A 16,217-nucleotide genomic window follows, 5' to 3' on the forward strand; every position below is an offset into this window, starting at 1 on the left:
CTGATTTCTGGATTCTGATTTCTGACTTCTGCCTGTCTGCTTTCTGCCTGTCTGACTTCTGCCTGTCTGATTTCTGGATTCTGATTTCTGACTTCTGCCTGTCTGCTTTCTGGATTCTAATGTCTGACTTCTGTCTGTCTGTTTCCTGCTTTCTGAATTATGACTTCTGTCTGTTTGTCTTCTGTCTGACTCCTGTCTTTGTCTTTTTTCTGACTTCTGTCTGTTTGTCTTCTATCTGACTCCTGTCTTTGTCTTCTTTCTCCTTTGTGTCTGTCTGCTGTCTGACTTCGCTTCCGCTGATTTCGGCCTGTCTGCTTTCCAGCTTTTGCAAACGGCACAATCTGAACGCGGCTGTCTTAGAATAGTCAGGCTCCAGCTCAGTACTCGGTGCGGCTGGCAGGTTACAAGAGAAGCCCGTAAATGCTCTGCGACCAGGTCTCACTGTTTAGGGCCATGCCAATAATCGGCCTGCGCAGAGCGCTGCGATGACGCTCCATCTCCACGTCGCCCGCGCTGCTGGGACATGCGGACTATATCCCCAAGATAAAACAGCACTGGGGCAAAAAACACGTGAGCCCGTCCTCGCCTGCAAAAACATCTCGGCGGCTGGGCTGGGCGTCCATGCCTGCTGCCTGCATGCGGCTCTGGCCCGGGCATCTCGCTGCGGGCGCCTGGCTGAGGGTGTGCAAAAAGCGGCCCATCGGGGCCGGCCCTGCATCGCTACGATTTCGCTGCGCCGCACTGGGCCGCTTTTCGCAGCTGGCGCCCTGATTCCCGATACTGCGGCGCCATCAGTCAATAAATGTTGCACACCTGGCGATCGCGCGCAGAGGATGGGGTGCCGGGGCGTGGGCTTGGATTTTTTGGATCTTGCCGTTGTTGGAGTTGCCGTTTTTGAGTTTGCCATTGAATTTGCCATTTTTGATTTTGCCATTTTTGATTTTGCCATTCAATTTGCCGTTTTTGAGTTTGCCATTCAATTTGCCATTAAATTTGCCATTGAATTTGCCATTTTTGATCTTGCCATTCAATTTGCCATTTTTGATTTTGCCATTCAATTTGCCGTTTTTGATTTTGCCATTCAATTTGCCATTTTTGATCTTGCCGTTCAATTTGCCATTTTTGATCTTGCCGTTTTTGGAGTTGCCGTTTGTGGAGTTGCCGCTTTTGAATTTGTTGTTGGAGTTGCCGATGGGATTTGCCGCTTTTGAATCTGTTGGGGGTGTAGTATCAAGCGACATAGAAAGAGCTAGAAGCCGAGCAAAGTTGCAGGGTGGGAGAAAAAATGTCTTCTTGCTCCTGGCGGCACCTTAGCTTCAGCGAACACCTGCGAAAAACACAAGCAGTGGCAAGCAGACAATATCGTGCTACGGCGCTTGGGCACCTAAACCAGCCACAGGCTGAAGGCTCTCTGGAGCTACGTGAGACAAGTGTTGTGTCGGCGTCAAAAGCTCGGATGCTACTTAATGAAACGAGGTGGATTGAGCATTATCTTCACGTCAAGCTCCATAGATTGGGCTTGTGGTTAGATTTGCTGGTTCTGAGGCCCTGGAGTATGAGGCCCTGGATTGAGGCCCTGGAATATGAGGCCCCGCCGCGCGGAAATACCCAGGGTCTGCTCGGTGCCCTCCAAAGTCCAGTCTGGGACAGAGAACCTCACCACAGGTCTGCAGCCACATGGCGGGGATTTGGCTGCAGCGGCTGTCCTCTTGGCTCCCCGTGAATATCCAGATTCAATTATTGGCGCCTTGTTGAACTCGCTATTTGACCACAAGTGATGGCTATATTATTAGGCGCTCCTACCTTGGAAAGCCGCGCCGGCCTTCATGTTGCGCCGCGCACCGTTTCTAGAAGTCCGCCTGGTTCACCCCAGCATTGTATATAGTGACACTAACTAGCCCACTGTAACACAGATGAACAATAACACAGATGTACAATAAAACAGACCCTTTCTTATAAGCAAAAAGCTATTGTTTTGAGCTGGACTGACGCGCTGGAAAATGGGTGTCTGGATGTATTTCCCCATATCACTTGGCAGCCTGTCCTAATAACTCTCCGCAGCTGGGACAGTGGCCGCGGATTTAGAATCCAGGCTGAGACCACGGCTTGGACTTTCGCCCCCACGTGACCGGGTCCTGCTCAAAACAATCACCATGTCTTGCTTTCCGACTACATCGGCTTGATGTCTCTGAATGGATCTCAGTGGCATTCGTAAACGGAGGCTCATTTATGGACTTACCTATATGTCCTAACGTTGAAACAAGATGATCTGGACCCTTCGCTGCGCAAGCGTGCTCAAGAATTGCTCCGGGTGCAGACAGTAGAATTTAGCTGCTATATGGCAACTTTTTGCTGTATCCGATACAAGACTATTATCTTTCTGGACATGACAGAAACCCCAGCATCCCAAACAATATGTATAGAAAAATCCTGATATGAATATCCCGTATTTTGTGTGTTCCTGTCTCATGTCCAGAATAGAATATGCGCACATTAAACCTGCGCTCTCGGAACTACATTATACTTCACATGTAGTCATAGTTGTTCTAATGTCGACAAAATAGCTGGGCATTATACACCCAGCTTGAATTAACCCAGCTGAGCAAGAAAGAAGATGCATTGTCTGATACTAAAACGCCTACTTTGGTATTGCCTTTTTTTTTACTTGATTCTTCTGATTAAAGCGGCAAAACAATATAAATAAAATACATAAAATACCTTTGAACAGCTCCCAGCTACGTACCAAGTATCTAATCTCTGCCCATCTCCTTCCGTTAGTCATGGCCTGGACAGTCCTCATGGCCCGTATCTGTTTACATATGGGATATTATGTCATCGACCCCTAGGACACGTCTCCTGTAGTAGTCGTTTCAATTCCGATGGTTGTAGCGGACTTAAGGGTTTGGTTCTTTTTTTTGGTAGATTCATCTGATTAAAGGGGCAAAACTATATAGCAAATATATATAAAAAACCTTTAATCAGCTCCCAGCTACGTACCAAGTGTCTTAGCTCTTTTTTCTTTTTTTAGTAGATTCATCTGATTAAAGGGGCGGGTTACATTTTTAGTAGACTCATCTGGGTAAGAAAACAGACGTCGGAAGCATGATTTTCATCAGCTCCCCAATACATGAAAAATAAGTGAATAATTCTTTTCCTCTCTGTTTTTGGCTTCTTGTCTATTACAGCATCTGAAGATTCCATAAATGGTTGTATAGTGTAGTGGTTATCACTTTCGGTTTTGATCCGAACAACCCCGGTTCGAATCCGGGTACGACCTATTTTTTTCACGCGCCAACGGGCACCATAGTGCAGTCGCTGCACTTTTTTTTACCTGGCAAAAGTGCGATGAGCATCGAGCACTGTCTTGAGAACCCCATATTCTTCTCCAAAAATGATCAGAACAGTGTATGTATATCGCAATTAATTATCGTGGATCCAAGTCCCGGCAATATTCTGTATGCCCTTTGCAAACTAACAATCAAGGAAACCAAAGAACGCTCGTTCCAAGAGAGCATTGGCCAAGAAAGAGGCTAAATTGGTGGAGAACACCAAGCAGGCATTGTTTGTGCCTGGAGGTTCAGGCAACAAATTCTTGCACGATGTCATGGTGGACTTAATGGCGTTGAAGAAACCCGAGGCCAAGAAATTCTCCAAAAAAAACGACATCAGACCGTTTGAAGACGCCTCTGGGTTGGAGTTCTTTGCTGAGAAGAACGACTGCTCCCTCATGGTGTTGTCCACACACAACAAAAAAAGACCCAACACGTTGATTTTCTCGCGGTTCTTCAATCATAAGGTCTACGACATGATAGAGTTGTCGATCCAGAGTGACCCCAAGCTTTTTAGCGATTTCAGGAAAGTCACGTTCCCCGTGGGCTTGAAGCCCATGTTCACTTTCAACGGCCCGGCCTTCGACAGCCATCCTGTGTACCAGCAAATAAAGTCGTACTTTTTGGACTTCTACCGTGGTGACGAAACCGACTTGCAGGACGTGGCTGGATTGCAGTACATCATAGCATTGTCCGTTGGTGAGATCGAGGACCCCAACTCGCTGACTCTTCCTCTATTGCATTTCAGAGTGTACAAGTTGAAGACTTACAAAAGTGGACAGAAGATTCCCCGTGTGGAGGTTGATGAGATTGGCCCCAGATTCGACTTCAAGATTGGCAGAAGAACGACGCCTGCTCCAGATGTCGAGAAGAGCGCGCTTTCAAGGCCTAAGCAATTACAGGCCAAGGTCAAGAAGAACGTGACTACAGACTTCATGGGAGACAAGGTTGCCAAGATCCATGTGGGTGACCAGGACTTGAGCAAGATGCAAACAAGAAAGATGAAGGGATTGAAGGCCAAGTATGACCAGGTCGACGAGGCCGAGTTTGACGAGGAGGATTACGGAGTAGAGGAGTCTGAGAACAAGAGACAGAAGGTCTGAGTGCGAAGCCGTGCTTCCGTGCTGAGGTATTCAGAAACAGAATAAAGGATAACAACAAGTCAAAGAGCTTCTGCGACGCCGTTTCAGTTTGTTGTCTTCGAGGAAAGAGGATGCTAAAATGAATGTTTTCCATGGCAGTGAGTATTTCGAAAGATAATATCCATCGCGCTCCATTAAACCTTAAACATGGCAATATTTTGCCGTAATTAGATGTTAAGTTGATCTTTATTCTGTATGTCTGCCAGATACCAAACAGATACATGTCTCATCATTGTATGGACATCTCAAAAGAACATTTTATTTGGAGCCCAATTTAGTTGTACGAGTCATTATTTTCCAAACAGTGCGAGCTAAACCCGGGAGTCTAGTAATAGCTGAATAAAGGCTGGAGTTTCTATGTTGGAAAACACACACTTGACTTCAAATTCAATAACCTTTCTCAGAGGGCTCCCTGGATATAAGCAAACACCCCTGTAATTCAAACATCTCCTGTGGATGGGTGCAAACACACCCGAGCTTGACTAAGATAAAAAGAAAAGAATTACTTATTGTGCTACATACATTTGATATGAAGCTTGTTGCTACCTTGAATTGTGTAGCTACCAGCAAGAAGCAGACAAGTGGAATTGGGTGTTTGAGAGTATCCGCCACGAATATGAAACGTATAGTGTAGCTTGGCTTAGACTTTTAATGATTCAAATCCATAAAGTGGGCCAATATCACCCATCTAGGCTTAGTGTTTACTGCACATTTTGTCTTCATTCATCTATTACTATGTTCACACGGCTACATAAAGAAATAAGTCAGGAACAATACAGCCAAGAGCTCTGGCACACCCATGTTGAGACTCTCGGATGGCATGTGCCGAGCTGCTAATAGTTATAAGGGAGCAGACATTGAGCTTTATTAGGTCATGCGGTGTTGGAAAAATGACGATTTCGATTGATAAGGCCTCGAGCTTCAATGACGGAAAGGCAGGAGTGACTGGCTCTGAAGCTTAAGAAATAGCATTCAAGTTAGAAGATATCAATGCATATAATTTAAGAAGTTATTCACCGTGCTACTAGCCCCCACGGAAGGATCCCAACAGATAGACATTTGTCATATGCTCTGTGACAGAAAATCAAACTCACTGAGCAAGTGTTCGAAGCCAAATAAAGTGTGTAGTTCTTGGTAATTCTGCTCCTCCCGGCAGATGCACCAAAAGACATCTGTCCGAGATCAGAAGCGTGGTGCGAAGATGGCTACGTCCTAGGTCAGAAAAATATGTTCCACCATGCCACTCCAAAAATATGTAATTTGCATTATTTCGGTCGGGTTTGTGTCGATAAAAAGCTAGAATTTGTTTCAACGGACAATCAGATTTCAAAAAAAAGAAAACATTTGAACCCTGTTGTAAATTGCTGCAAAAGTTAGCTCCTCCTCAGGTTGCAGCGAGTACTCAAGCACCTTCCCAGACTTCATATCAATACGCCAACATAAATTAGCCGGACAAAAATTAATTCTCGGTCCGTCTACAAGGAGATGACCTAATAAATATGGTCTTTCTTTTTTTGTTCGAGTCTTTAAATTTCTCATTCGATATTTTTCAGCAATATTTCACATCCCCACTCCCTTGATCGCCCCCTCTGTTCGTAAGTGGTCTAGAGTGACCATGACATTGTGCGCTCAACTCAATCCGCTTATAACAATGAGTGATGTGCACCAAGTTCATGATCATGACTACCGTAGTTTTTGTATCCAATAGTTCATCATGAAAAATATGTGAATCCTCAAGTATAGTGTTTATGCTCTCATCATGAATTATCCTTGATGTGATATGTATAGTGTTTATGCTTCTATTGGGCAATTTCAATTCACAACTCAGGGACGGTCTGGTAAATGCGGTCTACATATGTTTCTGCAAGCTCTAATGCACTTCCATATGTGAGAAATCTTATTAAGGGTGGCAATTATCTCACATTCTTAGGACATTGTATGCAAAAGAAACTTTTCTAGAAGAACCGGTTTGTTAATAGACTTTGGTATTGATGTGCAGTCCTTGAGTGAGTATCTGAGGCTGCAACTCGGAGAAGGGCGGGAGAAGCCTTCTGTATTCTAACAGGATATGCATCATCGTCGGCTTTAAGGAAAAAATATTGAAGCTGATAAATTTCTACACTGGTGAGACCAACCTGCCATTGCTAGGTTGGGATCTTTAATCTGATGGGATCTTTCATTGATCGGATCAGCAGTTTTCTATTCTCTGGTCGGCCTCTCGCATTGATGGGTCACCATGATTACATTGTTTGCACTCTGGGTGTGACAGATTGGCATAAATTGACAGTCTTGAGCTTTTGGAAATATTTTCGATACATCGACAGAGTGACGTTCTGGTACATATAATCCGACGTTTTGCACTTCTAGGTTGACGTTCTGGCACTTACAAATTGACGTTCTGACACTTACAAATCGGTGTTCTGGCACTTACAAATCGGTGTTTTGGCACTTATAAACTGACTTTTTGGCACGTTTAAATCGAAGCTCTGGCATCCAAAATTTGACGCTCTGGCACTCTAGATCGGTGTTCTGATCCTCACAGATTCGCGTTCCGGTCCTCACAGATTCGCATTCAGTGTACATACCTTTATACTGTGGATCTGACTTTTCCGTTTGAGAGGACAGGAATATCCCGCTGGCTCACCGGCAGCTTCTTGCCGCTGAAGGCATCCTGCCGCTGACTGCTCCCCATAAAACTGGCTTTGCTGTTTCGATAGTCTCGCCATCTTCATATCTTCCCCCAGGGCCTGTGCTCGCACCCCGCCCTCGCGCCAGGCCCTGGGCGCTGGCCCTGTCTACAGCAGGCCCGCGCAGAGCCATGTTTTTTTAAACCCCACCACGGTCTCTTTCGCAGCTGGACCTCTCAAACCCCCCAAACACCCCCACCGCCCATCACCCCGCCATGCCTGCCACATCCGCCGGGCTCTTCCGGCCCCGGAAGTTTGCCGCGCCCGCCTCGCCCGCGGCGCCCGCAAAACTCAGCTTTCTAGCGGACCTGACCACGGACCTCGCCGCGCCGCCAGGCGTCCCCTCCGCGCCCTCTTCCGGCGCCACAGAACTCACCAAAAATGACAAGTACAGCGTGGCGCGGCTCCCCGCCGTGCCGCCCGTGCTCGGGGGCCACTCGCTGCCCAGCGCCGCCGCCGCCGCTGCGCTCAACGCGTACACAGACAACGCCACGCGGTGTGCCTTGGCCGTGGGAGAAAACACCATCAATGTGTGGCCCTACTCGTCCACGGACGACACACCACTCACGTTCGAATTCCCTCTTGGCACGCCGGCGCCGTCCGCCGGGCCGTTGGCCATCCTCACGCGCCCGGCGCCGGGCACCACGCTCGACCCGGGGCTCGCCGTCATCGACTCGTGCTCCGGCCACGTGTGCTTCTACGAAAGCGTCCAGTACGCGCCAGCGCTTGGCATGATCCGCAGTGCACGCAGCGAGACCACAGTGGCGCTCCTGGCCGCGCAGGGTGAGTACATCACGCTCGCGGAGAACGTGGAGCCCGCGGGCATTGCCGTGGCCACGTCGTGGCAGCGCGTGGTGCTCGTGGTGTTGCGTGACCACTCCGGCGCGCCGCACTTGTCCTCGGTGGAGCTTACCCGGCCGCCAGCGTCGCGCCGCTTTGCCGGCTGGCTCCGTGGCGCGGCACCCGGCGAGCTCGGCGACGAGATCGTGGCCATCAGGGCCGGGCCACCGGGCTTGCACGGCCATGGCCAGCAGATCGTGGTGCTCGACGCGGCAGGCTCGTTCCGCAGCTTTGTCTTCCTGGTATCCGCCGCTGGCATGCCGTTCGTCGACCACCGCAGCACCGTGCTGTACGCGCTCGCGTCGCACTTGGAGCGGAACGTTGACGGCTTGATCCCCGGTGCCGTGCTCGCGTCACGCTTCCTCGACCTCCAGCCGCTGGTCCAGGACAACGCGGCGCCCCACGACGTATATGTGTGCTTGGTGGCCGTGCGCAGCTCCACGCACGGCCTGGACGCCGAGCAGCTCCTCCTCCTCAAGCTCCAGATCAATGCCAGCGGCGTGTTGGTGCTCGGCTCGCACCAACTCCCCGGCGTGCTGCCGCTGCTGGCTGCGCTGCCGGCCCCTAGCCCGCGTCTCTACATCCCGCGGCCCGGCAGGACTGCCTTCGTGTACGTGGGCAACTCGGTCATCATGAGCGACTTATCCCCGGCCACGTCCGCAACCGCTTCTCAGGACTTCTCTTACTACGAGCCCCAGTGGGAGGACGTTGTCAACTTCAAGACCGCGGTGCAAATCATCGGCTGCGGCTACGAAGACAGGCGTGCCGCCCCCGAAAACCCGGCGTTGGTGTTGGTCACAGCCGGCCACGGCGTGGTGCGCATAGAGAGGTTTCTCGAGGACCCCACAGGCAGCACTGCCATGGATACCGACCCCTCTGATCCCGTCGCTCTCCTCAAGTCCCACATCAACCAGGCCATCTTCTACGGCGACTCCTCGCTTGTTAACTTCGACGTCGACGCCTCGTTCCTGCTAGACACAATCGATCCCGCCGTACGCTCCGTGGTCTCCAGCATTTTGGATTCCTCCTCGCCTTATCTCCCCGGTAACTTCTCGAGCACAAGAGACTCGTTTAGCCTCAGGCTCGAGTTGTTACGGCGGCTCATCGAATATACGCGCTCCAACTTTTCGGACTCTCTTTATGCTGTTTTGCCCGTTATGGTTGAGGCTTTGGAGAAATTGGAAGTCGCTTCCAACTTGTGGAACATTATTGACTCCCACTCTGCTGAAGTGGTGGACTTGAAGTCAATTCTCAAGCGCATCATTACACACAACGACTTGGTGCAAAAAGCCCTGTCTCAGGACACCATCCGCTTGTTCTTTGCCAATAACGTGGACGAGATTCTACCAGTCCTCACCGAGCTCGTGGCCGAGATCTCCGCCTCGAACGTGTCCTTGAAACTCTTGGTCATGATCTTGGTCAGTACTTTACACGACGCAGTGCACAAGAACGAGGTCGCGTATATCTTTGGGAACAGTGAAATACCACCGTTCAAATTATGGCTTTTTGACTCAAGCTTGTTGGTGGAGGCGGAGCAGATCTACACCAAGGCTTTTTGCTCAAAGAATGAGGCATTTCAATTTTTGGACTCTTCCTCCAGTCGAAATGAGTTGATACAGTTCACTGAAACGTTGTATTTTCTTATGACCAGCGCAATTCAATTCATGCAGCAAACAAACGATGACCAGCTTCATGAATACTTAAAGTGGTACAACAGGAGAAAAGGGGCGTGGGTCGACGCCTTGATTTCGCGTGGCTTAATAAGAGAAGCATTGGCTATTTCTCAGAAATACCATGACTTCTACTCTGTTGCGCATATTCTTGAGAAAGAAAGGGACCAAATGTCTCCAGAGTATGTCTTCGACAAAATCGACTTTTTCATGAATCAGTATGGTTACAGCTTCGCGTCAAAACTTTTTGATTTTTACATTCTGAAAAAGCAGTTCCAGCGGATTCTTGTGGACTGCAAACCTTATGAGACTTTTCTTGAGCAGTATTTCCAAGAGAACCCCAAAAATTCTGATGAGGTTTCATGGATTTATTATTTGCAAGTAAGGAACTTCAAAGAAGCATCTAACGTTTTGATGTCCTTGTCCATTGATGAAACGACTGAAAATCAAGGAGTTCGAGAGTTCAATTTTTCCATGGCTAAGCTATGTGCTATTGTCGCCAAGTCCGAAGGTACAATTGTTGAAGATGGGACAGGACTAGACGAATTAGCTGTCGATGCGGAAAACAATCTTGTGGCGATCAGAATTCAGAACCAACTTCATCAAAAAATATCCTCCTTTGTGGACAACAAAAGGGAATTAATAACTTTGGAATACTTCGTTGCGAACTTCTTGAATCCAAAGTTGAGCAGAAATGAAGTAGAGACCAAAATTAGTCCGTTTTTCCAGAGGTTTGTTGACGAAAAGACACTTTCGAAGGAAGAGTTGATATCCCTTTTGACTTCCATTAATCCGACAACACACGGATTTAATCAAGTTTTTTCAGATTCATTAAAGATTGCTGCCCTCATAAGCAACGATTCGATCTTCCATAAACAAGCCTGCGATATTTGGAAAAGGTTGATCTGCTCTACTGACGACTGGGGATTGATATCTGCCACTGAAGGAAACAGCGATGAGGTAAACAAGTCAAGGGTGAAAGGCACAGTGTTATTCAATACGTTGAAAGTGGTGCAGGAGCACAAGGAAATCATGAGTGTATTGGATGATGTGTTGAAAAAAACGCATGAGGACTTCATCATCGAGGAGGGTTCTTGGGATGAGAAACTCCAGCAGCTCGTGGTGGAGTGTAACATTGAAATGTGGATAAGTACAGTGCGCAATGAGGCGAAGTAATTTATTCTGGTGCTCTTAATAAAGCCTCAAGTTGCATATGATTATATGAGCGATGTCGAATCCAGCATTGAATTTACTACGGCTAAAGAATCGATGTGGAGTCGAGACGCGTCTCGAAATTTTCGTATGGTCATGTTGCGTCTGGCCCGCCAGATCAATGCAAACGGCTTTCAGGTGTCTATGTCATCTGAATCTTCACTCCAGTTCAAACGAACCAATAATTCAGGCATAGGTTCATTGTTGTCGTTGACTCGGCTAGCGTGGTTTGCTATGCCTAAAGATGCTAGAGATATGGCACTTGCAACATTTTTCCAATTTGAGAGGATATATGCAACGCTCTCTGAGCCGTCAGTCATGACCTCGAGCTTTTTCTCAATCTCATCCAATTGTTGTGCTAGAATATTCGTGAATCTGTTTATCTCTTTTAGTTCCTGGAGCTGTCTGGCCTTTTCGTCGATTTTTTGTTGGAGCGTATTCTTCATGGCGATTGCGACTTATACTTCGGTGTGTATGACTCCAACAACTCGATCACAGATTACAACCGGCTGGTCAGATTCACGATAACGAGTCCCAAATAGCGGCAACAGCAAAGCCGATCTCCAGAATCACCCGTTTGTTGGGGTTCTTCATTAACGCAGGCTTCCCCTCGCAGAAATCAAAGCAAGTACATGCACTCCCAATGTTAGTGTGAGCATCCAGGACAAACCGAGCTATAAGTCATTAGATTTAGAAACAAGTACAGCAAACACTCTCAAAAGTAGCGCGGTCCTTTACATATAGCTAGATCAGAAATGGTCAAACTTTCCACAGCCCCTCTTGATTTTGGGGTGCCGTCTAGGCGACCAGCTCAACAAGTAGAATCCCCAAAATTGGACGTTACAGAGACCCTCCAAACATCACACGATCTAAGCTCGAAAATCCCTCTCTTGGAACTAAAGGACATGCATGATTCTTTAAGGAGACCAGTATGTCCTTTCCTTCCCATGGGGGATTGTGAAGGCGAAATCAGGCAACTTCAGGACGAGAATCTTCACTTGTCTACAACGGTATGCCAGCTCAAGAAAACCATCAGTGAATATGAGGCTCAGGTTCAGAGTCTTCTTGGTGAGAACAAAAGGCTCCAAGAATCGTTGGTATCAAGTCGGCATTCACCACCAAATAAATTCGACAAGCGCCTTGGGGAAATCGAGCAGGTTTTGGCTCATGGGCTCACACATACTCTAAATGCTCTCCAAAGTATACGTGATGGCAAGCAACAACATACTCAAATTTTGGAAAATACTGCTGGGTCGAAAAATCACGTGTGTCATACAGAGGAGGAGTCTTTGTCTGTTAATCTTGGACACGGTCCGCTTATCGCTGCTTCCCAAGAAAGTTCACTGCAGGTTCCAAATGAGGGGGTCAGTAATTCCTTGGAAATACTCACAAATTCAGAGCATGCAGAGACCAGGATGGAAAAACCACACAACCCTTTGAAGGTACCGAAAGCTAATCGGAGAAACATCGAGGTGAAGAGAGAGAATTCTGATGAGAGCGCTTCTCGTAGAACGGGCCCTGGTGTTTTTGATAGTTCCAAGAGCAAAGCACGAAGCACGGAGGAAAACTTTGATGACATCACGTTTTTCATGAAACCCTCTGCTTCTAGAACGAGGCATGCTTTAAGACTAAACGATAGACTGAGCAAGACAAGGAAAGCAGAACAACCGTCAAACCTGGCTTCCAACAACCCAATTCATGGAAATTCTAGTACTCAGCCCCATGGAGTGAAAGTAGAGCAGGAGCATCAGGATGAAAATGCACATGTTTTGATCAAGCAAGAATCTTCAAAGAAAAGAAAGGCACTTGAGCCCCTCGCCACAAGCTCCAATCGAAGACCATCAATTGCAGCTCGCATGAAAAACAAAGTCCAGCACGACGCGTTCGAATTTGTGGACAAATCTACTCTTCTTGAGCAGAGCCGCAAATCCTTGAAAAAATCCCTGGGCTGATCACATTACACTATGTTTCTTCTTCGTATGTGGTATACACAGGCCGCTCCAACTAGACACTCATTTTCATCTTGATTGGACCGTGGCATTGGTAGTCCACGATCTCGAAGTCTTCGAACTTGAAGTCGTCGATGTTCTTTATCTCCGACTTCCTCTCTTCTTTGATCTTCAACTTGGGAAAAGCCATGGGTTCTCTCTGGACCTGCGTCTCTAGAGCATCTACATGATCCAAGTACACGTGCGCATCGCCCAAAGTATGCACGAATTCTCCACAGTCCATATCGACCACATGGGCAATCATACGTGTCAAGAGGGCGTATGAGGCAATGTTAAACGGTACGCCCAAGCCCATGTCACATGACCTCTGGTATAAGAGACACGACAATTTAGGTTTCTGGGCCGGCTTCGCCAGCTTTTCGGTGTTTGCAGTTGGGCCGGCACTGCCGAAGCTCACATAGAACTGACAGAAAACGTGACATGGGGGCAAAGCCATTTTCGCAAAATCTGGCGGATTCCATGCGCTCATGATGATCCTTCTGTCGTAGGGGTTCGTTTTCAACTTGTGAATGACGTCTTGCAACTGGTCGAATCCTTGGCCCGTGTAGTCATCGTCGCATGATTTATATTCAGCCCCAAAATGACGCCACTGAAATCCATATACGGGTCCCAAATCGCCGACACGACGATCTGTTAGTCCCAACTTGTCCAAATATTCCCTCAGGCCGTTGCCCTCCCAGATTTTCACACCTTTCTCCGACAACACATTGGCATCAGTATTGCCTTCGACAAACCAAAGGAGCTCGTGGATAATGGCTTTGGAAAATACTTTTTTAGTTGTGAGTAATGGGAATGTGTCGTTGGAAAGATCGAACCTTAACTGTGGAGGAGCAAAAAGTGACCGTGTGCCTGTGCCGGTTCTGTCGGGCCGAAATTCTCCCTCGTCGATGATGCGTTTGCACAAATCAAGGTACGCTTGCTCTGCAGTATTAACTTTAGACATTTATAATGCTTCTGGTATTGTATGGAGTGGTGATATGTTGAGCCTACTGTAAGGACTTTGGAATTCGCACCGGCTGACGCGACGCGTACCGCGAGATGGCAATAAATTTGGGATATACATACAGGTCAGGTGGCCATTAACATTTTGCAACTGAGGCTAGAAATTCTTAAGGGTGGCATACATATTATCACCGCCTGTGCATTCGTGAACTTTTCTCTTCCACATTGTATTGATGAAAATGTGGCATCACGTGACCTATGGGACTGGATGTTGAGCTAGCCTCGGGTGGAAAATGTTACTTCAATTTAGTGATCCGCCAGATGTAAGAGCCGTAGAGTACAGCCAATTTGGAATAAGCTTCCAATTGCTTTGAAAAGGTTCTGCGAGAAATCGCAACTACAGAGTTCTGATCACTTATTTTTCTTTATTTGACTGTGCTATGTAGTTAAGAGCTGGGCTGGACTGCTCGGCAGTTCCCAGTAAAGAAGATCACGTCAAGCGAATTACTTCTTCTCACCGAAAACGGCGTCAGATGCCTGTTGCAAGAAAGACTTGTCGCCAGATCTCGTGTTGTCACCAACGGTGTTGTCAACCTTGTCGGTGACGTTGTCCTTAAGCAACTCACCAGTACCCTTTTGGCTGTCTGGCTTAACAGCAGATGAGATCTTGTCGCCTACTGATTTTCTTCCGGTGTCTGACATAATTATTGTTTGTTGTTTGTTTTATTGATGATAATACAAAATGATCCGTTGAGGCCAGATACCTGCTCCTTATATATCTTTTTTTCTCGACGCTGATTGCTCTTCTCCCATAGCCAGGCTTGCTGTTACGAGCCAAACGCCCACCCCAAACTGTTACATAGCTTATTAGTGGATTGCTTGCAACCATTGTGCAGGACCAGTCATTCTGCGCCTGGCCTGTCCGCCATACTACCTGTGTTTATTGCTGTAGCAGCAATTCTCAACAGACCGCGGAAGTCCGCCGTGAGCTTCCTCCAATTGCCATTATTATGCAAGACCAACGATTTGGGCCGACACCACAATTCACGGTGTCCCCAGCATAATGACACTTCTGCTCTTGAAATATTTAGGCTTCAGCAGGGTGTAAATCCCGAGGGTTGTGAATCTTCCAAAGCCTCAAATAAAGTTCTGCGTAGCTCCGCAATTGGATATGGGCTAAAAATGGAACTCCATACTTGGCGAGCTTTGCGCAGTAGCAACCATGCGAATATCCATTGAAACGCCCGAGTTCAAGTCAGCATATGACCATGTTTCACTTTTCTCCGCCACGTGTATCTCGGACCATACAATTCGTACAAAATGCTCAATGATGTAATCGAGACGAAGTGGAAAAAGATGGATTGCTTGTCGGGAACAACGCGGTATGCAGGTCACTACTTCTTCCATAACGAATTCTAAAAATGTCAAGTGTATTAGTCCCAGGTCATAATGGAACGAGACTCGCGCATTCTGTAGCTTCGAAACACCACAGAAAGGTGACCTCTGCTGTTTTCACTTCTTTTCGTTCATACATTTGCAATATCCTCTAATCATAATGGCACCCACAATCATACTGGCACCCACCAAAAATACTTCAACCATTTGGGCTCCACCAATACGCACTTCGCACTGGCAATGTCCACATTGGGACCTGCCCCAGAATTCATGGTGAATAGCGTACCGTGGATCACCACTTTTCTACCCTTCGCCTCCACCACTTTGGCACGCACTACCACAGTGCTTTCGGGAGGAGCCTGGTTGTGGAAGTCAATTGTTAAATTAGCCGTAACACCTCTTTTAGACGGCAACTGCGAGAACCCACATAAACAGAGTGCCTCATCAAGAATTGTAGCCGTAACGCCGTTGTGGATTTGGCCGTCTGCACTGATCAAGTTTTTACCCAAGTGGTAAAACGCTGTCAACTCGCCAGCTGTGCTATTAGTAAAAATGATCGGGTCGACTTCCATAAGCCCCAGCCCTGCCATAAGCCCCAGGCCAACGTGGTTTTTTCTATGCTGCGCCGGGAACGCGTCGCTCGACCGACTCATGACAGTATCCTTGTCAGCTTCTAGTGCCTTGAACATCTCACTATTTTCGATTCTTTGGACGGCTTCCTTGTTCATATACGATAGATGACGATGCTCCCAGCGGCCTCTCTGCCACTCCTGGGGGAAAACCAAGAACCCAGCTGCAAAAGCTGCAAGTGGGGAGGTGACTCTCGTAAAGGTTCTCAATCTGCTCATGCTTTTGTTGGTCTACTTCAGCTGGTTCTCAATTGTCTTCTGAGAACACGCGGTAACCAGATGTGGAGTTCCATGGAGCAGCGGCTTGGTCACGTGCGTGCCATGCTGTGGCCGGATGCAAAAAGTCAGAGTCCGATGCATTT

At 47.7% G+C, this 16,217-nt stretch overlaps 8 protein-coding genes and 1 non-coding gene across 9 annotated transcripts; 5 read left to right on the forward strand and 4 right to left on the reverse strand.

Annotated features, from left to right (window-relative positions):
* Positions 1–485: 485 nt before the first annotated feature.
* On the forward strand, positions 486–1,211 carry METBIDRAFT_10500 (uncharacterized protein; the record flags this gene model as incomplete). Its single annotated transcript, XM_018853782.1, has 1 exon — positions 486–1,211. The coding sequence occupies one exon, from the start codon at positions 486–488 to the stop codon at positions 1,209–1,211; it is 726 nt and encodes a 241-aa protein (XP_018714836.1).
* A 1,994-nt stretch (positions 1,212–3,205) lies between these two features.
* METBIDRAFT_t35 lies at positions 3,206–3,277 on the forward strand. Its single transcript has one exon. It is a non-coding gene; the product is annotated as a tRNA-Gln (tRNA).
* A 114-nt stretch (positions 3,278–3,391) lies between these two features.
* On the forward strand, positions 3,392–4,432 carry RPF2 (rRNA-binding ribosome biosynthesis protein; the record flags this gene model as incomplete). The annotated part of the gene is made up of 2 exons (XM_018853783.1): positions 3,392–3,405; positions 3,484–4,432. The coding sequence occupies 2 exons, from the start codon at positions 3,392–3,394 to the stop codon at positions 4,430–4,432; spliced, it is 963 nt and encodes a 320-aa protein (XP_018714837.1).
* Positions 4,433–7,373: 2,941 nt separating this feature from the next.
* Positions 7,374–10,844, forward strand: METBIDRAFT_77163 (uncharacterized protein; the record flags this gene model as incomplete). The annotated part of the gene is made up of 1 exon (XM_018858654.1): positions 7,374–10,844. The coding sequence occupies one exon, from the start codon at positions 7,374–7,376 to the stop codon at positions 10,842–10,844; it is 3,471 nt and encodes a 1,156-aa protein (XP_018714838.1).
* Positions 10,845–11,014: 170 nt separating this feature from the next.
* DAD2 (Dad2p) lies at positions 11,015–11,326 on the reverse strand (the record flags this gene model as incomplete). The annotated part of the gene is made up of 1 exon (XM_018856966.1): positions 11,015–11,326. The coding sequence occupies one exon, from the start codon at positions 11,324–11,326 to the stop codon at positions 11,015–11,017; it is 312 nt and encodes a 103-aa protein (XP_018714839.1).
* A 309-nt stretch (positions 11,327–11,635) lies between these two features.
* Positions 11,636–12,832, forward strand: METBIDRAFT_10504 (uncharacterized protein; the record flags this gene model as incomplete). Its single annotated transcript, XM_018853784.1, has 1 exon — positions 11,636–12,832. The coding sequence occupies one exon, from the start codon at positions 11,636–11,638 to the stop codon at positions 12,830–12,832; it is 1,197 nt and encodes a 398-aa protein (XP_018714840.1).
* A 26-nt stretch (positions 12,833–12,858) lies between these two features.
* On the reverse strand, positions 12,859–14,156 carry CDC21 (thymidylate synthase). The gene has a single exon (XM_018854317.1). It carries the CDS (start codon positions 13,830–13,832, stop codon positions 12,885–12,887), a length of 948 nt encoding a protein of 315 aa, XP_018714841.1. The 5' UTR covers positions 13,833–14,156; the 3' UTR covers positions 12,859–12,884.
* An 86-nt stretch (positions 14,157–14,242) lies between these two features.
* WH11 (Wh11p) lies at positions 14,243–14,546 on the reverse strand. The gene has a single exon (XM_018855678.1). It carries the CDS (start codon positions 14,531–14,533, stop codon positions 14,336–14,338), a length of 198 nt encoding a protein of 65 aa, XP_018714842.1. The 5' UTR covers positions 14,534–14,546; the 3' UTR covers positions 14,243–14,335.
* An 853-nt stretch (positions 14,547–15,399) lies between these two features.
* Positions 15,400–16,074, reverse strand: METBIDRAFT_37525 (uncharacterized protein; the record flags this gene model as incomplete). The annotated part of the gene is made up of 1 exon (XM_018856882.1): positions 15,400–16,074. The coding sequence occupies one exon, from the start codon at positions 16,072–16,074 to the stop codon at positions 15,400–15,402; it is 675 nt and encodes a 224-aa protein (XP_018714843.1).
* Positions 16,075–16,217: the final 143 nt, after the last annotated feature.

The sequence above is a fragment of the Metschnikowia bicuspidata genome (assembly GCF_001664035.1).
Source record: "Metschnikowia bicuspidata var. bicuspidata NRRL YB-4993 chromosome Unknown METBIscaffold_1, whole genome shotgun sequence".
Taxonomy (NCBI): domain Eukaryota; kingdom Fungi; phylum Ascomycota; class Pichiomycetes; order Serinales; family Metschnikowiaceae; genus Metschnikowia; species Metschnikowia bicuspidata.